General features: G+C 36.0%; 2 protein-coding genes across 3 annotated transcripts in view; one reads left to right on the forward strand and one right to left on the reverse strand.

The window, feature by feature from the left end:
* Positions 1–5,028, forward strand: part of LOC145981018 (tRNA (32-2'-O)-methyltransferase regulator THADA) — a 34,138-nt gene extending 29,110 nt beyond the window's left edge. For both annotated transcript variants that reach the window (XM_083114113.1, XM_083114114.1), the window contains exon 12: positions 2,923–5,028. In XM_083114113.1, coding sequence (XP_082970239.1) covers positions 2,923–3,086 — 164 coding nt within the window. In that variant the 3' untranslated portion in view covers positions 3,087–5,028. The remainder of the gene's footprint in view (positions 1–2,922) is intronic.
* Positions 5,029–5,635: 607 nt separating this feature from the next.
* The window catches only part of LOC145981019 (transmembrane protease serine 9-like), a 32,531-nt gene continuing 18,084 nt past the window's right edge, over positions 5,636–20,082 (reverse strand). The window contains exons 10-14 of the mRNA XM_083114115.1: positions 18,980–19,080; positions 18,237–18,372; positions 16,119–16,226; positions 7,594–7,758; positions 5,636–6,078 (exon numbers count right to left, since the gene is read on the reverse strand). Coding sequence (XP_082970241.1) covers positions 5,860–6,078; positions 7,594–7,758; positions 16,119–16,226; positions 18,237–18,372; positions 18,980–19,080 — 729 coding nt within the window. The 3' untranslated portion in view covers positions 5,636–5,859. The remainder of the gene's footprint in view (positions 6,079–7,593; positions 7,759–16,118; positions 16,227–18,236; positions 18,373–18,979; positions 19,081–20,082) is intronic.

A 20,082-nucleotide genomic window follows, 5' to 3' on the forward strand; every position in this document is an offset into this window, starting at 1 on the left:
TTACATTTCGTTAGGGATGGCCCAATATGAAATTTTGGCCTATACCAATAAAGTAACAATATAAAATTGACCAATACCGATAACCAATATTCTACCGATTCGATATAAAATTAGAAATGGTCCTTGAGGAACCTGAAAGGTTCATTGACCTCCGTAATAAATGTGTGTTTCAAGGTGACTGCAGTGAAAAAGAAATTGCATATTTAGACAGAAATAAGGGCATGGAGATTATCCATAAAAATTACAACAAAATGGCAGAATTTGGCACTAAATTATCAGATATTTATCGATATATCGGATCGGTAATTTTACCGATAAACTGATACACCGATATACCTATATTGGCCGATACCGATAGAGTACCGATTAATTGGTCCCATCCCTACATTTCGTACATAAGGCATTCTGCCTTATTAAAAAGATTATAAATTACCCTCTTTTTAGATAGATTCAAAACTTACGCAACCTTGAATTTGATTGTTAATGTGTACACCACTCTGAATTATAGTCTCATCCATTGAGGCATTTAATTTTTTAGCTCACTTAGAAATGCCGTACAGGACCATCTGTAAATAAAGGTGGTTACAAGTGATTCCCCCTAGTGGGGGGCTACAGATTTCAGAGTCAAATTCTCGGGGGGCTAACTAATATCGGCTAAATGGAAATTATGTAATACATTACTACAATATAATTTTACGAGTGACATACTTTACAGTCAAATTCAAAGATAAGTCACCGAGATGTGATGTTGCATTTTGTTCCATAGGCATGAATATTTTGTGTCAAATAAAATGCAATAATTGCATTGTTTTATTTTCCTAAGCCATTATCGAGAGGAATAATATCACATACTTAGTATTCATATGAACAATAAACAAAATACACTATAAAAACTACACTCATTATCAACTCGCTAGATAGATATATAAATACTTCACGTAACACTTTCTATGTAAAGAGTGTGAGTGTTTTTTTGTTTAAATAAGAAAACAACCACAGCAAGAAACTACGAGAAGATATGTCTGTTTTTATTAGCAGCTACCACTCTGTTTAAATTCAAAGAATTTGCAAGTTCTTTCTCAAAGGACAGAGAGCACTCAACCTCTCGTTACCAATTCGATTACGAACGGTAACTCTTGATTTGCCGCAAGCATCCGTTGATGGGGGTATGCACATTTCAATATCACGAAGCTTATAAAGATTGTAAAAGGCAATTTTCAATATTTCAACCATTGCAAGCAGCTGCTGAAGGGTTTTTATTTTGAGTTCCTTTCTGCCTCCGTGTGCCATAACTAAACTGTTCAAATCACAACAGTAAGGAGCGGAGAAAGATTGTAGCTTTTCATGTTTCAGAAAAGCGACATTAACTTAATATAGTAGATATTGGTATCAAATAAACAATACCCGTATGTTAATACCATTTTCTATGCCATGATGAAATATCTTACTTTTTCTTGTTCAACAACTGGAATTCAGAATTTCGGGCTAAAAATGGGGAGGATGAGAGACAGAGTTAAATAAGGTCCACTTAGGTGGGCAAACATATTTTCACTACAAATTCAATTCCACTAGGAGACAAATACATTGACATAAAAGCGATTAATATAGTTGCAAGTCTTGCACTGGGCATTTTGATTAGTGAAAATAACTGATGAAGATTTTAATTTTATTTCAGACTATATTATCCATAAATACTGAACAATTCTTCTGCACGGAATGAAGTTTGGCCACTATGGTGGTACTACAGCAATTATTGCCTTACTTCACAAATTATAATTAACATGTAGGACTAGGACTGCAAAAAAGAAAATTGTCCAAGCCTGCTGATATTCGCACCGTATTTCAATGATTACTTGATTGACTTTTTATTTAGGTCTATTATATGCATGGAGGGTAATCGGTACAAGATCTTCAGCTTCTAGTGGAATCCGAATCACATAAAGAAATGTTACATCCACTGGAGATCGAACCCGGGACCACTTGATATACGCTTGACTATGGGGAATTGAAGGTTAATTTTAATCTTTCCAGTGTTTAGCATGTAGGAAGTAGGTAGTTTGTGTACTCTTTTATTCTTTAACTTCATATTTCTCCCTATCGAATATTTGCAGTGATAAGGATAGGAACGCTTGTGTTGCTGCAGCCATAAACCTTCAGGTTTAAGAATGCTGGAGAGTTAGTGTCTTAAGAATAGATACAAAGATGAAACCAATGAGAGAATATCTCTATCATGCAATTGTCGGTACTCCGAGGAGGAACTGATAAACAGAAAGAAAATATAATGCTTCTCTTTAGATTTTGAACATCGTCCTACTTATAAAAATTAATTTGTCACTCCTGTTAGACATATTCTGAAATATAGTGATAAGATTTAATTATAGAGGCTAATAATTGTACACATTTAACTGTATGTACCAACAACAATCAAAGAACAATCTCACAGCCCCTGAATATGTCCATCTTCCAGGCAAGAAGCAAATTTCGTAGCAAGTTTGGCGACTCATGATTGACCAATTACTTATTATCGAATGCCCAGCGGCCCATTGATTACAGAGCACATCATAATAAAATAATTGCGATTTAACCGAACAAGAAAATGTGCTTGAACATTGTACTTGCCCCAATTGAAGTTTTATAATGGAAAATATAAATTGTACTTTTAAGTTTTTGGTGGAAATGCGTCTACCGTACTACAAAAATCATGGGGGGGGGGGCTGAGGCCTGGTTTGGAAGCCCCCTTGTAGCACCGTCCCTTCCTCTACCCTCCAAATGTACAAATGAATGAGAAAAGGTGAACGATTTCACAGTGATTATGCCAGCAACGGTAAAATTGTGTAATTTTTTGTGACTATTATAGCGATAAGATGACAAGATTAATTTTATTCATATTATCAAAATATCAATAATTGCTTTTTTTTTCAGAACATGCTTTGTCCCCAGTTTTCTGCTACCCTGGAATCTATTTAGCATCAAAGAAACTTCTGTATCAAATGACCATGTTGGTGCAACTTGGCCTTGGGGTTATTAATCTGCAAAGAAGACTGGAATCTTATTTAGAAGTAAAACCTTTCTCCAATGAGTGCTAGTTTTAACTAGCAAATTGGGCACTTGATAAGTTCAACTATATTTTATACAACAGGTTTGTGCCAAGAATGTGTATTCATTCTCACTTCTGGTCATTAGATTTAGTAACTGATATATATTTTTTTTATTTATTATAAGAGCTTTATGAACAAACTCATTTTGCACCTAACAGTTATTATTCAATTCAAAAGAATAAATGTGGGAACCACTTTTGTGGCCTAGAGGCAGAAGGGGATCTATATTTTTACTTTTCATGCCCACGGTTATTTGTAATGTCTACAAGAAATTATTCCATCATTTAATTACTACAAGGCTCTAGGTTTGGAGGGCTCTCATCTGAACAATAATGTTTTCAGAATATCATTAGTGTGTATATATATATAGTTGTTATAGTTTATAAATAAAATTAAGGGAATCAGAAGCGTCTTCTTACTAAACATGTGATAAACTGTTTCACAGGAGTTGTGATAATCATTTGAGATATATATATATATATATTCTGTTGTATTTTCCCTATATGCACACACACAACCTTTTTTATTTTTATAACAAAAAAGGAAAGAAGATAGGCCCAGAAGGGAAATCATCTTCATTTTTGATCATTTGATTTACTAAACACCATCACATTTTCTTATTAAATGGCGACATGTCACATACTTGTAATTCACATATTTACATTCAATAGATCTTGAGCTTTCGTGGAATGTCTGTCGGTGCAGGAATAAGTTTTGCAACTCAAAGATCATGAGACAGGAGTTTCGCAGTTAACTGTCCAGTCACTGCCAGAGTGAACGTAGTGCAATTGCGAAATACGGACGGGACAAAAAGGGATGACAGTGATCGGAAAGGGGCAGATCTTTTAGAGAGGAGAGCTGGAGATATTGGAAGGGGGAGAGAGAGGTTCGAGGCTCTGCATGCACGAACGGCGTAAGTACTCGCATCATATTTAAACAGTTATTTCTCAAAATACATTAATATCCCAGTAAAGTTGCAGGGTCAGTGAACTCTTCTTCCTAACTTTTTCACGCTGAAGAAATATCGAGGTAATCTGAAGTAAAAGGAGATACGTGCTCTGGCTGCTGTCATGGTATGGTTAATGTTATGATTAGGGCTGGGTCGATACTGATGTCAGTGTATCTGTTTTGGTATCAAAAAGTATTGTTGGAATTTATTTAATGATACCTGTCACGGTTTTTGGTCTCTCAGTCTTATTTCCAGGATAATTAGATTTTCTAATACAGCAAGTTGTGAGGTTTTATGCTTATTTTTTTTACCAGAATTGTGTGCAAGACTGGATGTTGTATTACGTAACACGTATTTTAATATTGATGAAAACTTTGGTAAATTGTTGCTTATAATTGGAGTGGTATACTTTCATACTCTACTAATATTAATAAATTTTCTGAAATACTTTTACAATTTTCAAGTACCGATATTCCTATTAGTGGGCACCGGTACGGGTATCTGTTCAAAGTGGTGTCAGCCCAGCCCTAGTTACAATACTTACAAAAGTATATCTCGTGCAGACTTATTTTCTATTGCTTCTTTTGAAAGTTTTATTTTTACCCTGAAAAATAGCTTTCTATTCATTACACATGTAGTAACTTTTATTCATATGTATAAATTTGTATGCTTGGCACATGTTGTGGAATTATAATACAAAAATAACAAAAGCTGATTAATATTACATTACAACACAGTAACTCTATCTATACAGTGGAACTCCGATTTATATTTCACTTGATGTATTTTTTCCCATGCTTGATACAAGGTTTTTGTAGATTCTTGTCAGGGATTATCGTATCAGTAAATGTGGAAATAAAATATACTTTCGGTTCATGACAAAGGTGTACATTTCAGGGTCCAGAGGTTGTAACATAATTTCTACCTCTTCAGTTGTACAAAATGTATATTTTTATATGAAATAAAACCATTAGAATGATAGTTTTTACATTTCTTGAAAAGTGACTATTGGATTGTGTTGTCAGTTTTCATACTTTCGGTAGCACCTTTGTTGATATAAATTCTTGGCCTATTTTCTCACACAAAATACCAAACATATGGCTCAAATTGCTGTATGAACCTCTTATAAGATGTGGCTAAATAAGAAAATCACATTTATCACAAGTTATTTATTCCTTAGAAGTGTAGAGTCATGTTACTAGCCATGTGAGGTTTCATGTTGTATGTGTATCTTAGATAAGCTTAAAAAGTTCTGGGAAACCAGGACGAAACGTGGCAGATAAAATATAAACCACTAAAAATAACTGTTAAGATTATTTTGCATCACATTTATCTGCTATGAAGGGTTTTCTTGACCAAGTATGGTGCAGATTTAAAAACCTCAGTTATGCCCTTATGAAGTATTTGGAGGAAATTTTGACCAAAATTCATCTTTTCCCCTCTTGATCTGAAAAAATAATCTTCATTGGGTGATTTTTTTGTGGAAGACATTGTAGTGGGTTCAAATCCCACTTTAAACTAGACACTCGCTAGGAAGCAAGCTTTATATATTTTTTAAACAATATTTAAAAAAAAATAAACTACAGTGTGGTATTTTCATCGATTTCTAATTTTCAAACAAATTCATTTTTTTTACAAGAGTTTTCATGTACTATTCGGCAGGAATGTAGTGAATCAATAAATAAAGCTGCACTGCTGCTTGAATTAACAAAATCTCTAATGCCAAAAGTCATTAGATAATGTATGTATAAGTTGGACAGGTATGTTTCAAATACATAAAAATTGTGTTAATGATAACAGAATTCAGATGTCTCAAAAGTCTTCATTAAAAGTTTTGTTATCTAGAACAATTCCACGAAGGTGGTAAGTAGATGGATGAATTCGCCCCTTATTCTTGATGTGGGATTCTATCCAGTCCACCTGCATTGTAACTTTGGAATAAACCAGAAGGCGGCCTTTAGACGTGTGGAGGAATGAAATTAGAACTCCCGTAAACATTCCGTCGCAGAGTAAAGGACTGCCAAGTTCACTCTGAAGCAAGAGGCAGAAAAGAAAATTCATTAATATGTACAGAACATTTTTAAGTATTTTGTAGAGGGACAATAGTGCATTTCAGTCAACAATGTTTTCTCTTAGGTCTCTAAACGGTCTCTCTGTATTGTATTGAATTTTAATTATTTTATTTGTCTTCTCTGTCACATTTCACTAATCATGATGTACTATCACTATACCACTGTTTTCTCTGATCATACCAGAATTTAATAGAAGATGGTACATAGTGTGGATTAGAGGTTAGAGCCATGTTCTCATAGATCCAGTGCACAACGTTCAACTTGTGTGTGTCCTGCTTTTCCACAAGCATCCAGTTTGTACAATGTTGATATTCTCAGTAAAATTAAAGATCTCATCATGTCAGCATATTACAAGAGTCAAATGAAAACCTCAAAAGTCCAATAAAAAATTTAGGACAGGCTGTATGCAGCTCAAGTTTACATGAGGTATGAACTGTTATTTACAAAACGACCTCAAGACTGCAACACTAATCAAGTTACCTTCAAAATGCCATTTTCTTGTTTTTAAAGATGGCACCTCCCATACACACTTGCACCAGCGAAGGGGGGTGAGTGGTTTCTTGCCTTCTGTCAGCCTAAAACTTACAGAAATTTCTCGGCAAATGAAAATTCAATATCTCTTGCCACTTCAGCAAGTTTACTAATGAAGGAGAAAGTTTGACAATGTCCTCAGTTCGGGTGGAAAGCCTTTGCAGTGGCTCATACGTGATTGCATGTGGACGCTAAAGACTTATTTTCTTAAGGTATACAGGCACTAACTAAAAGTTGTAGATCAGCAATAGGTCTGTGCTAAAATGCAGCAAACTTGTGCAACCCTTCATACAGGAATCTACTAGATAAGAAACAAAAACAAATAAGGATTTCATTTGACTCTCCCTTGTAAGTGACTCTATATGACTGAAGAGGTTGCTAGTTTTCACCAGGGTGGACAATTTAGGACAGTGTGCTACAATGCCAGGGATCCTGAGTTCGAATCAGCCTGGGCACGGGTGCTCTTTGTGAGTTCCCCTTCATCATATCTTCACTCGTCCTCATCTACGGGATTAGCCAAAAGTGCCAGAAAAGTGACGTGAAATAAACCAAATTAACTAGTCAATCGGTGAACAGTGCACTTGACTTAGCAGTAACCTGGCTTAAATTCAATGTTCTTCTTGAACCACTTTTTGCACATGCAAAATAATCTAACACAGTTATTTTAGTGTTTTTATTGATTTTATCTGCAACGTTTCGTTCTGGTTTCCCAGAACATTCTCAAGCTACACTAAGATATACATACAAAAACACAACCTCACATAGAGTGACTAGCCATGAGAGGTGTTTTTGTATGTATATCTTAGTGTAGCTTGAGAATGTTCTGGGAAACCAGAATGAAACGTCGCAGAAAAAATCAATAAAAAACCACTAACTGTTAGATTATTTTACTGGCTTAAATTCCATAAACACTCTACAATTGACTGTTAATATTTGTTCTTACCCTTTGTAGAGTTTCAACATTCTTTGTGTATCCACATAAGATGTCTTTGCCATTTTGAAAGTCTAAGTCATCTTTTGTGTTGTTCCCAGCTGCCAAGCAATCTTCCGTGGACATAATAGACACTTTCACTTCTTGTAGACAACCTGTCTGGATTCGGCCAATTGTCTAGAGCAAAATAGAAGCAACTATATAATGCTAGTTAGTAGAGTTAGTACTTGAAATGTGTAAAAGTTAAGTATAATCAGTAAGTGGACAGTGGAAATGTAGCAAGATGAATGTGCAACTTTCATTTTGTGCAGTCAAGGATATCCAATGTCAAATATTGCAACTGTCAAGAAATTCTGTGCATCAGGTCTGGATTGCCTCAATCCAAGGCTGCCTGCAGGATTTTTCTCAAGGGGGGACATAGCAGTGCTCAAAATGGGGGAACATCGTGGATGCTATCCCCCAGTTCGGAAAATTCTCATAAAGCACCCCCTACCCCTCACCAGAATAATTTGCATCCATAGAAGAATCCTTCACCTTCCCCAAACTGGGCCAAGCACCCCTACCCAGTTAGGAATTTCCTCTTCGAGCAAGGGAGAGCAGAGTAAGGTTTCATACCTCGCCCTTCAGTTATATAGGGTCTACCAATTTGAACATCAGGTCTTTAAAATTAGATAGAATGAAAACCACAAGTAATACTGACATATATTTTTTTTATTTTGAAGAGCAAACAATGGCATTATGTTTTGAACAATATGTCGTTCAAATGTCCGCCTCTGCTTCGGTGGGTGGAATGGATTCTGAATTATATAGCGGTATAGCCTCAATGGTTCAATCGATGTTCCGTTTCAGGTCCCGAACTGTGTGTGGCTTAGTCTCATGGACCTTAGATTTGACACAACCCCATAGAAAATAATCCAGGGGGGTTAGGTCGCATGATCTTGGTGGCCAATTCACTTCACCCTTTCTGGACAGAACTTGTCCGGGGAACTTTTCCTGCAATAATTCCATTGTTAATGTCAAGATTTGTCATTTTAGGCCACAAAAACTGCACCACCATATTCCTGTATCGGTCCCCATTGACAGTCACATGATTTCCATGTTGGTCCTCAAAAAAATAAGGCCTGATCACGCCATTGGCCCAAAAACCACACCACACAGTCATTCACTTCCTTAGGATGAAGGGGTATGTCCAGAATCACTTGCGCATTTTCATCTGCCCAAATCCTACAGTTTTGTTTGTTGTTGGTTGATTATGTTGACCATAAATTCCTCTCAATGCACGAAATGTCTCTAACTGAACACGAATTTTGATAATAAATTCGAATAATTTCTATGCATTGTTGCATTGTGTATCTCGCCACAGACTACTGCACACAGATGTCACATTTCTATCTCATCATTCCAGTCGGTGTTGCCACAACACTCTTTCAAAGTTCTGACGTTCAAATTGGTAGACCCTTTACAAAATCATGTTTTACCTTTTCTTATTATTTTACGAATCATAAAATTGAAATTGAATTGAAAATACCTTGATGTTGTTCTCAAGCTCAGACTTGAGTCCCCTATTTAAATAGAAAACTGCTTCCTTTCCATAAACCTATCAATTTGTTCTTTGAAGATGCACAGAGACCACTTATACTGCTGTTTTTCATGGCACCCCTCGTCAATGTTTTCACACTACAATTGCATCATTTGAATGATTTTTCCTGAAATCCCCCCCCCCCTTTGCAGATGCCTCAATCCTTATCTTTCTTTGATCCTTGTTAATAGCAAACGTACAGAAGTGTAAAGTATGGCACAAAGATGCATTTTTGAACCCTCTGTTGCAGGGTGGAGTGTGGCCGGGTGCAAGAGACTGGGGTCTTCACAGCCCTTAATGCACCACAAACTATCTTCTACAGGCTTTGGTAATGGTCCCAAGACACAGGAAAACTTCAGTATAGACAAGTACCATTTTCTTTAAAGAGTCGTTACCCTTCCTTTACTGCATGACTAAATCAGATGAAGGCTGTGTCCGAAAGATACAAAGAGCAGTATGGTATTGTCGGAAGTGACATCACCTAGTGCAGTTTAAAAGTAACTACAGAATGCAGCATGCATCATTGCAGGCTTGAATACTTAACTCCTTCACTCGTTGTTCATTTGTTTGAAATCGTGGAGGTAGAAAGCCAACAAGTTGTTGCTTGATGTTCTAATGTGTGCAAATGTATGTACAAGAACATTTTAGAATGCTATGAGATTTCTGTGGTGAAAATCAAGTGTTTAAAATGCGGGAAGAACAATGTGTCCTCAGTTTTTATCAACTGATTGTATTTGGCACTGCAGTCAAAGTGCAATTCGAAAGACTTTCACTTCCAGTCCAAGACTTCAAGACTGCGGTCTTGCACCTTTTGAACATGGCTTTGGAGCTTGCAACCACCTTAAGACTAGGCTGGACCTTTGGCTAAAGCCAGGGCAGCTGTTTTCAAATTTTCCTCCATTTAAAAAACCGCTATGATATTCCAAATTCTGTACAAATTACATATGATTTAAATTCTAGAGCATTCACATGATTCTTCATGTGGTTTGCTTTTTCTGTTGTCTAGATATTGTGAATAGTTTCCTGGCTATGTAAGTTGATTAAACTATTTATACTATCTAGTAGGGATGGGACCGATTAATCTGTACTCTATCGGTATTGGCCGATATAGGCAAATCGGTTTATCGTTAAAATTACCGATTATTTCACCGATCTGATTTATCGATAAATGTCTTATAATTTAGTGCAAAATTCTACCATTTTGTTGTAATTTTTATGGATAATCTCGAAGCCCTACTTTTTAAAAAAGTAATTATCTAAATATTCAACTCCTTTTGCACTGCAGTCACCTCGAAACACATATTTATTAAGGAGATCAATGAACATTTCAGGTTCTTTATGGACCATTTCTAATTTTATATTGGATCGGTAGAATATCTGTTATCGGTATCGGTAAATTTTATATCTGTACTTTATCGGTATTGGCTAAAATTTCATATCGGCCCATCCCTAGAATCTAGATAATAGCGACAGTAAACTACAGGAGATTCACGTGAATGCTCTAGAAGGAATTCCAATCATATATCTGTTCAGAATTTGGAATAGCATAGCACAGGGGTTCCCAATTTTTTTTGTTTCATGACACCCTTAGTTTTTCAATTTAACACTTGCAACACCCACCGAGTGTGGTTAGGTTGCTTGCCTTAAGTTAAAAAATAAACATATTTCAAATTCAGAAACATTTTAATGTAAAAAGTACTAAATGACCACATATTTGGAACAATCATAGCATTTCAATGAAATATTGGGAACATTTCTCGGTGCCCCTGTAAGCCAAACATGGCATCCTAGGAAAATTAAAAAACAGCTGTTGTGGCTTTGGCCATAGGTTCAGTCTAGCCTTTAGTGTCAAAGCATACAGCAGACTCAAGATGGTGGGGAGGATGCATGTCCTGCTCACCCTTGTCACCGCAATAAAATTTTTGACAATTGTGTGTGTGAATGCACTTGTGTTGATAAAACAAAATTAAAAAATGCACCCAGCATGTCAGCACGTACCTTATGCTTTACTTTTGAGACACCAGAATATAAATATAGAGCAAGATATTTGTTTTAACCTTCCTAACAGCATATTCTAAGGCAAAATTAAAGAGCAATGGAGATAATGCATCTCATTGTTTTTACCCATCATGAATTTTAAATTTGTCAAACACATTAATACACACACGAATTTTACTTTCTGTTTCACTTGTGTATACTTTTATTATATTAACAATCTTCCAAACTCTACTAATATATTATATAATTTATCTCTTTTCACCGAATATCCTTTTTTGAAATCAATGAATAGCTGATGGACATTTTGATTATATTCCCACTTTTTCTCAAGTGTGTGTCTAATGTGAAAAAAATGATGTTGATCTGTAATGTTTAAACCCACATTGATAATTCACCTATAATTTCATTAGCATATGGGGTTAGTCTTGTTAGATAAAGGTAAAGTGTTCCCCTGTGCATAGCAGCATGCCATGAAGGCGTATAGGGGTGTGGGGGTAACGCCCCACACTTTCTTGATCCGGTCGTGAGTGGGGGTGATGTGATCAGCATCATGCCCCTGACCGCCTTTACCCCCCAGGGTTTCCCCCAGGTACCCATGTTATTCGACGCTGGGTGGGCGCCGGGGCCGCTTCCACCGTTAGAAAAGTTCCCGGATTTGAACCGGCCGGGGATCGAACCTGGGACCTTGAGCATGGTAGTCAGACGCATTACCGACTGAGCCACCGTGGCCAGTTATCTTGTTAGATAATATTTTATATGTTGTTAAGAGTAGAAAAATTCTACGGTAATAATTGCAGTTCATTTTAATACCTTTTTTAAACACAGGATCAGGGCCTCCCCGATGGCGTAGTGGTAACGTCGCTGCCTTGTAATCAAGGGGTCCCGGGTTCGATACCCGGTTGAGGCACATGGTACAGTGGTTCGGATCCCACTTTAAACTGTAGGTCCTGTCCCGATTAGCCTTCCTGTGCATAAAGTGGACTTAAAACAACAAAAAAATCAATCAATCAATTAAACACAGGAACAATTATGGATTCTTTCCACTGTTGAGGGATTTCTTCTTTATTGCATACTAGGTGATTGCCTGGCTTTGCCCGGGTATTTATTTATCCAAATCTTCTATTAGGCAGAAAAATAATGAATTCTAAGTATAGTGTAAAATTAACTTGGAGTTGAACGGCATTGGGAGTGTCACTATTCATCTTAGCAACCCCGAAAACTATGGATTCAACATTAATATCGGTCGTTTTACATGTCACACCCTTCCCACCCCCACCCCTAGGGGTGCCAGAGGTGTCTTGGAGTTGAATGGCATTGGGAGTGTCACTATTCATCTTAACGACCCCGAAAATTATGGATTCCACACTAATATCGGTCGTTTTCGATTATTTTTACATGTCACCCCTTCCCACTCCCACCCGTAGGTGTGCCAGAGGTGTCTTGGAGTTGAACGGCATTGGGAGTGTCACTGAGCGACCCTGAAAACTATGGATTCCACACTAATATCTGCTGTTTTCAATTATTTTTACGTCACCCCCTTCCCACCCCCACTCCCAGGGGTGTTTTACCCCCACAGTATTTCTTTCCATATTGGAAGTGATATGTGTACCAAGTTTGGTTGAAATCGCTCCAGGCATTCGAGAGTTATGCCGGAACAAACAAACACACACATCCATTTTTATATATTAGATTTACATATTAGATATTAGATTAAACAAATTAATTTATCAATTTGACATATTAACGAATTCCCACCATATTTAATTAGCTCAGCTGGTATTAAATCAATGCCAGGTGCTTTGTTATTCTTTAGCCTTTTAATGGCATTTTTAACTTCAGTCAAGTTAGGTTCTGGAACTAAAGGTTCTGCTGTGTGTACTTCATTTACTTCTGATTTATCTCCTATAAGAACATTTAAATGGTCATTAAAGTAGTTCTTCCATCTATTTAAAATATCGTTTGGGTCAGACAAAAAATTGCCATTTTTATCACCGAGAGTCTTTCTCTTAATTTAACAATTACTAAATAATGGTCACTGGCACAGTCAGCACCTCTATGTGAACGAACGTCAATTATACTAGTATGCCTTATTTTATCAATGAGAATATGATCTATCTGATTATGAGTTTTACCATCTGGAGAAGACCAGGTATATTTATGGATATCTTTGTTTAAAAGTGGTACTTTTCACAATTACATTCTTTGAGGTTGCAAAAGTAATCAATCTTATACCATTATCATTACTTAATTCATGAAGACTTTCTTTACAAATAGTGGGTTTAAATATGTCTTCTTTCCCAATCTGTGCATTACAGTCACCTAACAGAATTTTCATATCATACTGGGAAAATTTATCAAAGAACTGTTCTAACTCTGCATAAAAATCATCTTTAGTATTATCATCTTTATCTTCCGTTGGTGCATGCATGTTTATTAAAATAATTTTGCACCACCTACCTTGTAAAACTGCATATGATATGCTATCATTAATAAATTCTACTGTTTTAAGGGTGGAGATAATTCTATTATTTATGAAGAAGCCTGTTCCAAAATTATGATTTTCAGTACCACCATAGAAAAAAGTAGAATTTTTAGTTTTACAATTCCCTTCTCCTGGCCACCTAACTTCCTGGACAGCTACTACATCTAATTTATACTTAACTGTCTCATTAACTGTACACTGAAATGCCCCAGCCCGGTAAAGACTCTGAACATTCCAAGTGCCTAATTTAATATCCTTATTCCTAATGTAGATCTTATTCTTAGTCCAGGGATCTCCCAAAGTAGTCCCTGCTCGGAGATCCGAATGGGAGACTATTTTGCCTCCGAAATATTTAACTTGGGAACATCCATGGCTTCATATTGCTGATTCTTGACATATCTTTTAACACCATTAAGCCTTGTTTCCATGATTATGAAAAAATAAATATGCTGACCAAGGCAGTAATTTATTTTATTAAAAACATAAACTAAACGTAACGTTTCAGCCTTCTAGCAAGGTCTTCTTCAGACTCTGTTACAAAAGTAACAAGATACAAAAACAGGGCATTATATATACACAAACATTACTCTGTCCAGACTATTAGAAAGTTGTTATGGAACTTTCTAGCAGGTGGCTTCCCTTGTCAACTGTACTTTCACCTAAAAGGCTAAACATATTTACTTCCATATAGAATGTGGTTGGGCTTTATATCTCACGCTCTTTTTCCTTCATTTTTCTTCCTTCTCCTCTCCTCTTTCTCTCTTGTCCTTTACACTCTTTCTAACACCTTCTTCCATACTTTGTTTAACTTCAGTCCCCCATTCCAGTTCATTGTGTCTTCTTCACCTTTCTTCTCTATTTCCTTGGCTTCCTTCCATTTTCTCACTAGCATTCTCTTCTCCCTTCCTATCTGCTTAGCCTCATCCCACTCTATGTCATGTCCTGTTTCTCTCGTGTGTTTAAATATTGCATTTCTCTCTCTTTTAAGTCGTACATCATCCCTATGTTGTTTCAACCTGTCTTTCAGTCTCTTTTTCGTTTCTCCTATGTACACACTCTGACATTCTTTACATTTTACTTCGTAGATAATCCCTAATGCAAACAAGAAAAGGAAAACAGAGAAGAGGAAGAGGAAGGGATTATCTACGAAGTAAAATGTAAAGAATGTCAGAGTGTGTACATAGGAGAAACGAAAAAGAGACTGAAAGACAGGTTGAAACTACATAGGGATGATGTACGACTTAAGAGAGAGAGAAATGCGATATTTAAGCACACGAGAGAAACAGGACATGACATAGAGTGGGATGAGGCTAAGCAGATAGGAAGGGAGAAGAGAATGCTAGTGAGAAAATGGAAGGAAGCCAAGGAAATAGAGAAGAAAGGTGAAGAAGACACAATGAACTGGAATGGGGGACTGAAGTTAAACAAAGTATGGAAGAAGGTGTTAGAAAGAGTGTAAAGGACAAGAGAGAAAGAGGAGAGGAGAAGGAAGAAAAATGAAGGAAAAAGAGCGTGAGATATAAAGCCCAACCACATTCTATATGGAAGTAAATATGTTTAGCCTTTTAGGTGAAAGTACAGTTGACAAGGGAAGCCACCTGCTAGAAAGTTCCATAACAACTTTCTAATAGTCTGGAGAGAGTAATGTTTGTGTATATATAATGCCCTGTTTTTGTATCTTGTTACTTTTGTAACAGAGTCTGAAGAAGACCTTGCTAGAAGGTTGAAACGTTACGTTTAGTTTATGTTTTTAATAAAATAAATTACTGCCTTGGTCAGCATATTTATTTTTTCAACTTTTAACAGTGCAGAGTTGTCAGCTCTACGCCTAACCCACAATATGAATAGAGGACCGCACTTGTCGTTGGTCAGCGGATCCCTCGGATCTAGTTGGGAGGACCACATAGTATTGCACCAACCGTACCCCCACCTCTGCCAATTGTGGGACATTCATAGAGCCACAACAGGACAGTTCTGAATATCCCAACAAAGCAAAATATTGACAATTTCACCCTGTTGGTTGATTAACTGCAGTGAACAAGCCACTGGGTGATGAGGTCATCACATCCCTACGCCTTCAATAATAATAATAATAATAATTATTATTATTATTATTATTATATAAATGTTTATTTTAAAACTAAAGAAGATAAAATATGAAGAATTATAGAAATTGTTTTCTTCATTGTGTTAGAATGTCAAAACCTTAAAAATTACTTATTTTGAGTCATCTATTCAGAAATACAATTATATCAAACACTTACTTTCACTTTACTAAATAACAATGGCTGGCATTAACATGGAGTGAATAAACACAAACTGCCACAAATCACAATTATTTTGAATAGAATTTGTTTCATTCCTGTATGAAGTTCAGCCAATGTTAATTTATTATCTTTTTAATTTGTCAAACTTTTGAGCTGAAAAATTGTATGAGGTAACATTTGCACACCTGTATCCAAAGAATTCCTCACTTACCGTTTTACCCCAGCCAACTGCCATACACTCCTTCGGTGAAAAGTTTTCCTGTTCTTTTTGCAGTTTAATGGGCTGAACATATTTGGAAAATGGTATACTAGAGTACAACTGAAAACAGACAACGCAATTGCAAATTATAATTAAGTGACTTACATTTATGAGGCAGACTAACAAAGTGAAAATTTTGTGAATAGTGAGGCCTGCTTTTATGTGAGACAGGTGAGTCCGTGATTGTACATTCAATCTTCATGATCCCAATAGAGAAAAAGATGTAAAATTTTCTTACAATTTAATTCTAATCCAACTTGGTTCATTGAAAAACATAAAAATCCCCTCGGGTTGTGTGTTGTCTTTTGTTTTGCCCATATACGTGCTGAGTGTCCCTTTACAGCCTCAGCTTTTAATGTAGGAATGAGATTTTAATCTGGTTAAGGAATGAATGAAGTTTTTAAAATTGAGTAAGGACGTTTTTAACACATTTGTATTTTCTTAGTAGGGACCTGTCCTCAATTTTTTTCAGGGTGGCTACTCGCTGAGAATTCTGGAAATTCTGCATGAATTTTTCTCCCTAGACTTAAATAATTGCAGCTTTTATTAATACAAATCCCATTGAATTTATACATATTTATTTACGACCTGAGGCAAGTTTATCACAGTTTAGTTTTTATTTTTATCGAGGAAGAAAAAGAAAGCTGCCTGGAAAACAAAACAGAATTCTCTCAAATCAGTTTATTTTGCTGGTGTCCTTTGCAGAACAATCTATCTGCGGAAGATTATTTGCAAGATAGATATCTAGAAGTTGATCAGGTAAATTTGAGTTTGAAATTCTTGTTCAATTAACAATTTTTCATAAACTAGTGTAACTGGTAACATTTGTAATTTGTGTTTGTAGAAGTATTTTGAGTTAAATTAAATTTTAATATAATTAAGCCTTGTTTCCATATTAAAAACACCTAAGTTGCTGACCAAGGCAGTTTATTAAGATAAAAAGCACTTAACAGGTAACGTTTCAACCCTGTCTCAGGGTCTTCCTCAGACAAAGAACTAAACTAAAATGATGAAATATACTACACACAGAAAGATTACATACACATAGTAGACCCATTAGTCAACTGTCAAGAGGTGATATGTTTAATTCCTTTGGAGATATCTTCCTAGATAAGGAGTGATTTGTTGTTGTGTGGCTAGTAACCCTGCTATGTGTATGTAATCTTTCTGTGTGTAGTATATTTCATCATTTTAGTTTAGTTCTTCGTCTGAGGAAGACCCTGAGACAGGGTTGAAACATTACCTGTTAAGTGTTTTTTATCTTAATAAACTGCCTTGGTCAGCAACTTAGTGTTTTTAAATTAAATGTTTTAAATATATTACATTGTTTAATTGAATTAGAATTTTTGGATACATTGGAATCACGCAGACCCTTTATATTTATATTATTATTAATATATTTTTGTATGTATGGATGGGTGGGTGGTGAGAGGCAGTAATATGTAATAGAGAAAACATCTGCTTGTACCCTTGAATGTTTGGAATGTTCACCTTCATAACCGGGAATTATATTTGAATTTTATCATGGTCCTAGAGTGGCCACCCTGTTGTTTTAATTAAGGAGCTTATTCCCGTATGACAGGCAAAAATAGCCTGTGCTGATATGCTCACAACATAAATATCAAATCAATCTTACTAACCTTTATCCTAATCTTCTTACCTTGTAGAATGATGTGAAAACAACTTTGTTCAGGAAAACCGAGCAAATTTGGTTCTTCACACTGGGGCATTCTTGCCAATGTCAAAGTGAATTATTGTAATAAAAATGAAAACTAAAGGATGAATGAAAGAAAAGCGGGGGAATCCATAAAAAATTCGGGGAACTGACGCCCTGGGTTAATTTTCAAGTACCAGGGCATAAGCGCATACCTCCTAAAGTAGTTTCACTACTTTTTTTTTTGATCCATCCGTATACATAAAAATAATAATCGTTCTATGTAACCATATCTTGTATCAAATCAATCAGTGTAATTATTCATTCCGTTACATTCGATTAACTGGGAGAGGTTAAAATTTGATGTAATCAAAATAGAAATATAAACAAACAAAATTAGTTCTCTGAGTGTTCACCTGCATCAGTGCAATGCCATTGGTTCCTATTTCAGTGCTGTTAAAGCCATCTGTCTGGATCTCGCAGAATGAGAAGTACGTCTCCTTCCTTATGGATCCAACAATGACTATGTTTGCTGTAGTTCGGGTCGGAGACCTACAAAAAGAAAAAAGAAGAATGTTGGTGAATAGAGCTTAACAGAATCTCTAGTTAGTTTAAGACTTGGGGATATAACTGCATACATGTTTAACTGGTAATTTCAACAGTGTTTGTAAAAAACACATACTTCTTTCTCTATATAATCACAAATTTTATGTACCAGATATTGGATTACATTAACATTTTAGCTTACAAGCTTTGTATTTTCGTATCATTATATTCAAATCGCTCATTTACGGGCATGGTCTGCCAGTCAACTGGGATTCCTTTGGTGATGTGGTGGATGCTATTCCCCGCAGTTGTAAAAAAAATCATCAAGCGTCCCTCCCAAGGAAGCTTTGATTATATGTAAATCCAAACACAGATGTAAAATTTCAACTTTAAATAAGAGAAATGCTTATTCTGAAAATATCATAATTTTATTCACGTTAATCTTTTTTGTTATGCAGTCCAAATATATCCTCGACAGAAATAAAACTATAACTTTTTCTATTTTACTTGCTCACTGTAGTGTCATGATATATATTTAATTCACAGAAGTAATTTAAATGTCAGTAGTTACTAGATGCTAATACATGAAAGTAAATAATAGACCCATACATACCGATAATGCAAACACTGTGCTGCTGACAGAATCCATTTCTCGTTAAGGATTACACCTGAACATGTTCTTTCAAACTTCTTGTCAGGTCGAAAGTAATAAGTCTGAAATAGTTTTTGTAGGAAAACAAATATTGTTAGGGACATAGGATACTGTGTTAGAGCAGAGTAAATTCTGAAGAAAATAAACCTGAAAAATGTTTTAATGATGTTAACTCAATACTACAGACCAAGTAATACCAAATACAAAGTGCTAACCTCTGTGGTGGAGTGGTTAGCACAGCTTCCTATGATGCCAGGGGTCTCGGGTTTTGAATCCCAGCCTGGGCATGGTTGTTCTTTGCGAGGGGTCCCAGGTTTTGAATCCGAGCCTGGGAATGGTTGTTCTTTGCGAGGGGTCCCGGGTTTTGAATCCCACCCTGGGCATGGTTGTTCTTTGTGAGTGTCCCTTCACCATTTCACCAAAAGTGTCAGAAAAGTGATGTAAAATAAACCAGATCAAATCAACAATCAAATACAAAGTATTAAGGGTGTGTCTCAATATTAAAATTTAGTTTTAACTAACATTACCATAAATGCTTCAGTGGCCAAAATGTGTTGAGTGGTCAGGTCATGATCTTGCCACAAATTGTTCCAGGTTCAAATCCTGGCTTGGGCATTTGTGTTTTATGTTGAGTTCATCTTCAATGCGGTTAGGCTCAAAAGACAGAAAAGCAATGTAAAATAAAAAAAAAAAAATACTAAAGATATTAAACAAAATACAGTCAGTCACAAAAAAAATTACACCACTCTTAAAAAATTACATGTTTAGATGCTCGACAGCCCTCGAAGGGCCTTGGCCTATCTCCGGACTGCCAGTCTCCCTCCCACAATCCTACCTAGAAGTGTGGAGATCTTCAACCGGTAATGCGGTGACATGGGGTCAGCACATCAGAACAAAATAAATTGTTTTCTATATTGTCTAGTTGCCAGAGAATCACATAATTCACAGCAGAGCACAAACACAGTGGTGCTATATTTTTGTGATGTACTGTATCTCCTGTTAATACAACTAGAACAATTGCACTAATACAGTGTGTAGAAGTTTTAGAGGGTGTGGGAGTGTCA

The sequence above is a fragment of the Lepisma saccharinum genome, chromosome 28, assembly GCF_977018435.1.
Source record: "Lepisma saccharinum chromosome 28, izLepSacc3.1, whole genome shotgun sequence".
Classification (NCBI taxonomy): Eukaryota; Metazoa; Arthropoda; class Insecta; order Zygentoma; family Lepismatidae; genus Lepisma; species Lepisma saccharinum.